Genomic DNA, 10,555 nt, shown 5'->3' on the forward strand with positions numbered 1-10,555 from the left:
AAGTCACTAAATTCTATCCAGAACTAGAAATATGTAAACAACATTCAAAAATTTTAGGTGTATTATTTGAACTTTAAATTTGGAATTTTCGATTAAATGTTAAACCTAACTATACATTTTTTCTATTAATAATATTATATTATAACACCCACATTTATGAATACAAACTAAACCTATAATTAGTATTATAAACTTTTTTTTTACAGTATTCACTCGGAATCGTTTATTTGAGTGTAATGGTATTAAATTAATTGTTAAATTGTGGTAGATATTATTAATGTACTACGTGATTTTTTTTTGTATTTCAAAACTTTTATAGGTAATACCTATTAGTTTTATATTTGTTAGTTTTGAACTGTTAAGCCACCTCCACACTAGCGTAACAAAACGAAGAACATGTGTTCGTGAACAAGATTCGTGTGTAACAAATAAGTGAACTTGTAACATTCTATCGAACAAAACGGCGATCCGTCAATTGTCGGCATTTCGACATAACATCAAATGATGTTATGCGAACATGTTACGACCAAAGCCGAATTAAGAGAGGTTCTAGCCGGGGCCCTCTCGAGTACCCAAGTGAAAGGGGCCTAAAAAATTTTAAATCGATACACATTTTATATCATACTAAAATTGGTAGTTTTATAGATATAAATTTTATAATTTTATAATGCAATTGACAATTAGTGAAATAGTTAAAAAAAAAAAAATGTATCGTTCTGCGAGCGTAGCGATCGACTTTGTAAAGCATGTTTTGTCAAAAGAGCTCATATAAAATTTCAGCCCCGGGGCCCATCGGTGCTTAATCCGGCCTTGGTTCGGACAGGTATGGACACGTCTTCGAACATTTTCACGAGCACACAAAATTGAACTATTATTATTTATAATCAGTTTTAAGTTTAGCTATACGCGAACCTACGCGAACATACACACATATTTTTTAGTTGTTCGACGAACAGTTTGTCTAACAGTTTGACGAACAGTTCGTCAAACCGTTCGTCGTCTTGTTACGTTAGTATGGACGCAGCTTTAGAAACTTTAAACAAGTTAAGCCTAATACAATTAAGTAAATATATACATACAGATTAAGACTAGAATATATTAATTAATTATTCCATTCGTTCAAATTTCAAATTAATGAAAACACCTTGATCTAAAAACGAAAAGAAAAATCATGTGCTGCAACCACCGGAACATGTAATTATATATGTGAACAATGTTTGATTATTTTACACGAAGAGAACATAATAACAATATATCATTGTTTTAAAATAATTTTATTTGGATATGCATGAGAAAATTTCTAAACATGAATGGTTGATGTAATACTAATAAACTAAGGAAACTTATGCTTAGCATATTTTTTAAACCAAAAAAATTTGATGACAAATGAAGATTGTAAAAAATAGTAATAATAATAATCAGTATAAATATGTGTGTTTTTTAGCTCCTAATAGATGTGAGTTGGGAATCCACGAATGTAGGAAAGATGGAACCCGACAACCTGACATAATTTTAGCTGAGAGTTGGAATTTTCTTGAAAATTCTTGGAAATTATATTCAATAATAATATTGTTATCGTTAAAGTAAATAAGTATTAATAGCATGTAGATTTATCGCTACATAATTATAAATAAATGTATTGCCGTGCAAGCGTATAGTTTCTTTTACACTTTTATACACATAATGTTTATCATAACTATAATTGATATCTAAACTGACTTGTAAAGTATCCATGAAGTTGGCCCTCTAATTAAAAAATATTTATTGCCAAGTGGGTGGTGATTTTTAAATTCTATAAATAAATTTTCAATTATTTGCAATAAATTTACAAAATATTGGCATAGGTTTCGAGTTTATCTGTCAACTTGGTGGGGCTAACTTCATGAATGTTAAGAATTATTGTAATAAATAGGCAAAAATAATAATCAAAAATTAGCTGTATTTAAAACAGCTTGTATAATAAAATTATGCTCTGATAGTAATATCGATCTACTAAATATTCCATGCATGGTGGTGGTTTTTAATTTTGTCTCATACAGGAATAAAAACAAGATTCGTCCTCATTTTACAAGTTCAATGCTCACTTTCAATAGTTATAATTTAATAATTATAATTAATGAAATGTTGAGACTTTATCACTAATGATTGTTGAGAAATGTTATACATCTACGTTTATTACAGACGCTACTTGAAAAATTATCTACATACTTCCAATATATAAAATATATATATTATAATTATGCAATAATAATTGCATGTAAACGTTTAGGTTTTAACTATGAACAAATTACATCAGGCGCACGTCGAACGAAAACATTTTTCTCCACCTAGTGTGAATCAGCATATAATGCCATATCAAAAAAACACTTTTTGGTCTATAGGCTTTATGTAAATCCATAAAGAGAGATATTTTAGATTATATTTCACTGAAATACGGGTTTTCTGTATTATTTATCCACTGGTGTGGACCTGTGTTTGTTTTTAACAATTTTATATTTTTGTGCACAGGCACCTAAAGGTTACCATAAGAAAAAAATCACAAGCTATTAACCAGCTATTAACCAGTGACCAGTAAAGGAGAGGAGATTGGTTGAAACCATGGTCAATGTATAGAGAATACTTGTTTTTCAAATTGTTCGCTTAACGAGGTCATAAATTATAAGTTGACGAGTGGTATGAAATGATATTTTTTGACAGAAGTTTGTTTTAAGTGGAACGCGTGATATTCTACATTTTAACGACAAATTATTAATAATTACATATACCATGCTGATGAAAACAATACAACCAGAGTATCTCTGCAGTACCTACTTAGATAACATTACATCTTTTTACAAACACTATTTAAAAACACTTTTTAATTTAAACACTCTGTACATAAAAAAAATTAAACTCAAACTAATTATGGAGTCTACACTATATATATATATTGCTAGTTATATAACATAGTAAGTTATGTATATAATAATATGTGTATATAAGTACAATATGCTAATTACAGCAATTCAATTTCGTTGTACAAAATGTTTGCCACAGGCCTTCAGAAATTGTATGTGATGTGAAAAGTTCAATTACATAGAAACCAGTGTCCTTTACTAGGATTAAATTGTGTTGATGTAGTTATCAACATACGTATGGCCTCAATTTCCTCAATCAGTGGGTTAAGAAATATTTTCGAATGCAATAGAAAAATAAACTTTCAATATACTTATTTTAAAGACAATGTTTTTACATGTTTCTATCAATTTCTTATTGCTGTTTAACTGTAAATAATTTGATTGTGGTTAGTTTTAGTTTTGATTTATATAGTACATTCTCATCATATGAAATAGAATATGTAGTATATCATTTTATATTACGTTTAATAAGTTATTACTAAATTTTTAACAAATGTTTATTTTAAAATTATTTATTATATTTGTTATTTATATTGCTTGCGTAAAAATATTTGTATTGTGTACTAAATATTATAGATTAACTGATATAATATAAATAAAAAACATTTTTTTTTTAAAGTATTTTCTATGTACACTAATATAGCAATTGGTAGCTGGTAGATATTTTTCTTAATTTTATTTATTATTAGTTATTCTTATCACATTGCCATATTCATATATTTTACAATGGTATTCTTCCAATATATTTTCACCTCTGAAGTTGAACAGTAACAGTAAAAAATATGATTGCATTAGAAAAATATTTTTTGAATTCTTAATTAATATAAACTTGTGGAATAAAAAATCTTTAAAATTTTTAAGATTGAATTTAACAATCTATAATTTATTTATTAATAATCCTTAAAAATAATAATATAAAATTATATGCTATGTGTAGAAAGTACACTAACTAGTATGTACTATATTATGTAATTATTATTAAACATAAAATAAAATACACTTATAACTGATACCAGTAACAGTAATAAATAATTACATTGAATAATTTTAAGTACATAAATTAGGTGGCTTATAATGTTATACTGATTTAATTAATTTTCTTAGCGGTACTTGTATTTGAATTAATTGACAGAAATTGTTTCGGTATCTATTCCAACCCAGTATTCTCCACCATTTTTAGCAACTGTGTATCTATAAAAAATAATATAAATTAATTTTTTACAATACCATTTAAATGATTTTAGTAAAGTAAATATAAATTATATAAATTCTAATAATAATATTTCAGTTTCAAAATACGTAGGCACATCTTTATTATTTGTTTTCTTATGTTCCTTATACTTTTGCATTTTATATTTAGTTAGTTTTAGTTTAGTTAGTTACTCTGTTTTTTGTTTAGCAGCTGAAGTGTTACAATGAAAAAGATAAATCACTAAAATGCTCTTAATATTAATTTTTTAATTTTATGAGTCACTTTGATTGTTAAATTGCATGAATATTTGAAATAATTAAATCCATAGTGATTAAATATTGTTTTTAGGTATTATTTTGTAAATGTCAAGAATTTAACTACATGATGTAGGAAAGATATCAGAAATTTACTAATCTTAAACACATACTAATCAAATAAAAAAGATTTAAAAAAATATTAACATGTCCTTGACAGGTAGACGCTATAGATTAACAAGGAATTAAGTATATTCTTTTGTTACAAATATATAATAGTAAATGATTAAAATAATAGGCTATATCATATAGCCTATATGTGTAGATAATTGATTTTGTCTGCGTATTGACGTATTGGCTAGAGTATTAACGTATTAAGAATGGGGAAGTGTATAAGAACGTGATCTCACACGAGATTTTGATTTCCTTGCAGCGCAATTATTCTTAAAGCGTTATTTGGTTTACTCATGACCTTGCAATGTGGTTACAATCAGTTTTTAGTACATAATAATACAAGAAAATAAATTGATGGTTATAATTATGACCGAGTTTAATGAACTCAAGCTGTGTGGGAAATACATTCTGTTTCTACGAAATATATTTTACACTTGTGCGTTTAAGGTGTGTTTTGTAATAATTATACATATATAATTATTTGAAAACAATGTTATATTATATTTACGTATTATTAATAATATTTCTATATAACCGATAAACCAGTCTTGTTAATTTTGTTAAAATTTAGTTGAGAAATACATGAAACTGGTTTTGTCTTATTCTTTTTATTAAATTAGCTATCGATATCTACTTTAATATAATGTATTTGGTGTAATTTGATGACCTTCCATAATATGGATATTATGTCAACGGATTTTTTTCTAAATATATAATTATTTCGCATTACTAAATAATTTTATATTATTAATATATAACACTGAAGTATTCTACGTATAAGTAATTCAAATTGTAAGTGGAGTACAATTTAAATTACCAAATTACCAAAATTGTTCTTATAGGGAAAACAAAAAAAAAAAATAAAACAATAATAATAACTAATATTCAAATTTTATGGGTATGAAAAAAAACTAAAAGTTACGATTACCCTTAAAAATGTTATCTAGTTGGAAACATTAACTATTGCCATTACAATTGATTTTAGTTTACACAAATACGCTATCCTATTGTTATAATTAGTAGCGCTTATCTGCATAAACATATGCACCATATTTTGCAAGCTGTTTAAACACTGGGTTAATCCAATATTTACGTTTTTTATTTTTTATTTTTCTTCTTTTTAAATTCCACCAGAATAATAAAATATCGTTTTCATCAGACGATGACATGGTTGCTACTGCGTTGCTTATATTTGAGAGCTAGGGGCAATACGTATTGTCTGTTGACTATTGTTAATTGATAGTTTCTCGTTGCCTATTGCTCCGGCGTGAGAGCCGCCTTATGTGTTAAATGCATAAAGTGATGATCATATTCATATTATTCTATAGGTAATTCTATAGGTATGTGGGTATAACGTTTGCTTTCAATTTGATTAGAACAGATTTTCCACAACAGAGACATGATAATAGTTGCCTTTTGTTGAAAATAGATTCCTATTAAGTTGAATGTAAAAGATTTTATTGTATTTTTCTATGAATCTAAAATAATTAAAAATAGCATTTATCTAAAATATAGATTAATATTTTCATATTGAGTATTACATTTCCATAAACTAAATATTACGTAGTAAAATAGATTAATAAATAAATAATTAATTAATGTACCAACTTTCATCAATGTAAAATTAATATTTATAAGTTCAAAATATTTCAAAATTGAAGTAAACCGATATTTCGAATTTAAGTATAATGACCATATATAATTGACGTATATAATATTGGCATATAAGTGAATATTATTTATTTTTTTATTCAAATTTAAACTTAATGAGTAAAAATTATTTATAATATTATATTTTAACGTTATTTTTCTTTATCAATCAATTATAATAAGTTAATCGAATTAATTTTAAAGAAACTTATAAGCCTTGAAGATTGAAACACGATTACTAAAAAAAATCAATAATTGCATCTAACATAATTTACTTATGTTAATTTACTCAATCATGCGGTTTGAAAATTATAAATAATTATTACATAAATTATAATGAAAACTCGTCTCGTTTGAGTATCTAAATATTTTAATTTTGGACAAACCATTACTATGAACAACTGAGTGGAAAATGTGCATTGGCAATAAAAAAAAATGATTCAATATGTATTGTTTGGTATTCATCACTTGAATCTCTAACAATTCGCTTTCATAATTTATTTTATTCATTCAGTTGTCCATTAACTATTCATTTATGTATAAATTACGCACAATTCTTTACACAAGTAGGGTTTTCGATGAGGGACACGCACTATTGCCTAACATTTGAATGCTATTTGCATATTATTAAAAATGTATGTCACATAAAAACAATATTTTTTAAAGAAAATCACTAGCTAATGTATTCATTTGTCATATTATGTTATACTGAATTGCTTACGATTCATACCGGTTTAATATACTACACTCAATAGACAATATAAGCTACACATTAACATATATATAATTTTTTATATTTTATTAGAAAAACTCGTTTAACCACTTCTGCTTTTAGTATTTTGGTTTTTTTTTTAATTTTTATTTAATATTATTTTTATCATAATTCAACCAGAAATAATACTTACTTAAAATTGAAATTTTTGTTCAGATTTTTTGGTGCGATCCATGTGAGAACTACTCTTGATTTTTCCATTGGATTGACATGAGTTGCAGTGTTCTATATTTTAAAAACAAATTAGTATAAACATATTATTTTACCATAACGATGTAACAAAATTGAATTTTTAAACAAAATATTACTACAAATTTGTTGATAGTTGGTAGAAGTTATCATTATTTATACAATTTTTTTTTTTTGTTCAAGAAAACACTTTATGTTAGCAATGAATATTACAGATAAGTTAAATTTTTTGGGTTGATAATATTATATTAGATGTATTGCTGAAATTTAGGAAAATTTGCATCACTGGTACCTATGTCCCATGTCTAAATACATATATTCAATATATATATATATTATACACATTATATAATCATACCTACCAGATTTGCGTTTGTAAAAAAAAAATAAAAAAATAAAACACATTAGAATAAACTAATACAGCAGACAATATTATTATATATAAACCTCCGGAACGCATTTTATAAAAATCGCAAATAAAATCAAACACCGTGAGCGTGTTCACATGCGTGTTTATCAGATTCGTCGTATCGTTTACCTACTTAATCTAATTCGGTGATATTTTTTTTTTCACTCACGTTAGCCGGTCCTTTGGGGCAAGTGATCAGCTTCCATTTGCCTTTGAATTCGTTATTGCCCTTGGATACGGGCAGGGGCGCGAACGAGCCCACAGGAGCTCCGGTGCTGTCTCTGGCTTGAACCATGAAGCCTTTGAATTTGGACAAGTCTTTGGCGGCTAGAGTCAGTGTTATTTGTTCACCACCTTTTACAGTCTTTCGGTTCGGGGTTAGTGTGTAAGGTGAGGGTGTAGTTTGTACAGGTGCTCCGTGCTGCGGCAACATGTCCTCGCATACTTCCGTTGGCGCGCCAGATCCGTAGCTCTCAACAAATGTCAAGTATCCGGACACGGCCAGTGACACAAACAAAGTAGCTAATTTTGCGTTCATCTTGACTGCCCAACACACATAAAACAACACGATCGTATACAATTTTACGAGTATTTTGCACAAAATTAAAATTAAAATCTTGTTCAAACAAATCGATTTTATTATACGCGAATAAATATGATAGTTTGTTGTACAATGTGCATAGGTTACGATATGTACATAACATTCAAACAAATATCTAAGGTAGAATTATATAGAAAACAAGTACATTTAGATACATAAGATACACCTATTTACCACAGATATTTTTATTTTATACCACTTTACTGAAAAAGTAAAAACATTTTGAATAAAAGTTTTTCTCTCGTTTTATTTTTTCTAAAAATAATTTAATTTTCATTTTTAACTATATGAATGAATACCTGATAGTTAAGATATGTTACACGTTAAATAAACAATAAAAAAATCGTTTTTTAAATTACTTTAGTCAAACATGTTAAGAAGAATTTATTTCTAATGAATACAGTGTTTATTTTCAAGTATTATGGTGGAAATAATTAAAAGACAATAATAAGTACATAACTCAATCGTTTATTGACTCTTAACAACTATCAAGTATGTATGTATATGTTATATTATGTTATATCAATCGATATTATTTAACTACTTTTGTTTTCTACGAACCGCTGACTTCCTTACATACCTACTTAAATTGTTTTTCATGTGGGTATTAAATACAAATTTTACTTTAAATAGGTATTCACATTTACACATTTTTTTTTATATATGTAATATTATGTTACATATCATATTATAACACCTATATTTATAAATTTACAACCAGTATTTAACTGATTATCTTAAAATCATATTTAAAATTATTTTCTAAAAATGATTACAAGCAATAATAGCAAAATGTAAGAATAATAATTTATGCTCTGGTATATTTACTCAATCGAATTTTTTCTTTGTCCGTGAATTAAACGAATCAAATATACGAAAAGTTTATTTGACGTTTATTCAGTATGTACATTTTAATAAAATTTAAATAAAAAAAAAATAAATATGAGTATATTGGTTAAAATGTTTTACAGACAAAAATGCCCAAGATTAATTTAGCAGTTTCACAGTTCTTATAAAAATGTGAACTTTCATAAATAAATCCAATATATACAAAGGTAAAATATACTGTTCATAATGATTTAAAATAAGGTACCATTACGGCACCCGAAGTAATTTATAGGTTATTATTAATCAGGTATAGGTATATCATTGCTAAAGCCTAAAACAATACATATTACCATTAAAATCTACAATCTACATTTCAAATAGTATTATTAAAAAAGAAAATTAAGTTTTTCATCATACAATGTTAAATTTTACATTTCTTAAATAAATCTAAAAAAATTTCAAAATATATTTAATTTTATGATATAATAATCATGTTATATCAATAATATCAAGTAGCTGCGGAAAATCATGTTTGAATACCAAATATTATAATAACCATAAATCATAAGTACTATAAAAATAATTATTTAGTTAACTATTACACATTTATATTATTAATCGTATAATACGTTAAAAAGAGCAACAAGAAAAACAATTATTATATTTAATAAGTACTTATATAAAGTATTTAAAATTAATATGAATTATGTGTATGAAATATATAATCTGGTAGGTATCATATTATGAGATATGTCGATATTCGATTTATTTTATCATAAAAACCTTTAGATGTTTAGATATTTATTACTTTTTTTTTTAGCTTTTATTTATAAATCTAGCTCAACAATTAAAAAATTAGTTTTTACTATGCAATATAAATTTGAATAATATAAAATATAAGAAAAAATAGAGAATACTGTAAATCAAAATTTATAAAATTGTTTCTGTTGATGTATTAAAAAAAATTGTACAATACTGAAACATGTACCTATTTACGATGATTCATAAAATATGGGTAGTTAGGTATTATCTATATTTATATTGATCAAAATTATATTTTAACAATATATAAATATTTTTTAAAAAAGTTTTTATTAATCTAAAATAGTTATATTAATGTAGATATGTTATTTTTAACATATTATATTACCTTTTGTTGAGTATCAAAATTACAAATCGAGTAGTGGAATATACGGTATCCAGTTGAATACTGAAGTAACTGCGATGGTACTTTTGTCTAATATAACATACTATTAGGATAGTTACCACACAAAGAATACACAAGCACAGTCGCGAAAAGAAAGGGAATTTAACCTTCGTGGAGATTGTTTAATAATAATCATTATTGATTTATACCCGAACAGAGGATATATGTCTACAGAACATCTAGAATAACTCGTTATGAGTGAGGTTTCCACTGAAACTCTTCATGCAAATATAAAATTATTATTCGTCTTCATATTGCTGTAGACTCTCTTGTTAGACATGTATCTATAAGTCATGTTACATTTATTCAAATTAATATGCCTGTACTAAAAAAAAAAAAAAACACCAATGACCTACTACAGGTATACCTAATTATATATTTA

At 25.7% G+C, this 10,555-nt stretch overlaps 1 protein-coding gene across 1 annotated transcript; it reads right to left on the bottom strand.

Moving 5' to 3' along the window:
• Window positions 1–3,759: 3,759 nt before the first annotated feature.
• LOC112688691 (putative defense protein Hdd11) lies at window positions 3,760–10,224 on the bottom strand. Its single transcript, XM_025562015.1, has 4 exons — window positions 10,117–10,224; window positions 7,707–8,080; window positions 7,073–7,164; window positions 3,760–4,088 (listed from the first exon to the last, which is right to left on the bottom strand). Exons 2-4 carry the CDS (start codon window positions 8,073–8,075, stop codon window positions 4,019–4,021), a joined length of 531 nt encoding a protein of 176 aa, XP_025417800.1. The 5' UTR covers window positions 8,076–8,080; window positions 10,117–10,224; the 3' UTR covers window positions 3,760–4,018.
• Window positions 10,225–10,555: the final 331 nt, after the last annotated feature.

This window comes from Sipha flava, unplaced genomic scaffold (genome assembly GCF_003268045.1).
Source record: "Sipha flava isolate LNK unplaced genomic scaffold, YSA_version1 3_pilon_pilon, whole genome shotgun sequence".
In the NCBI taxonomy this organism is placed as follows: domain Eukaryota; kingdom Metazoa; phylum Arthropoda; class Insecta; order Hemiptera; family Aphididae; genus Sipha; species Sipha flava.

Bases quoted from the DNA above. Each gene is read 5' to 3' on its own strand.
- LOC112688691 (XM_025562015.1), bottom strand. From the start codon at position 8,075: ATGAACGCAAAATTAGCTACTTTGTTTGTGTCACTGGCCGTGTCCGGA. The intron at 7,165-7,706 runs GTGAGTGAAAAA...TTTAAAATATAG, and splicing joins GCCCCAAAGGACCGGCTAAC to AACACTGCAACTCATGTCAA. The intron at 4,089-7,072 runs GTAAGTATTATT...TATTTTTTATAG, and splicing joins AACAAAAATTTCAATTTTAA to ATACACAGTTGCTAAAAATG.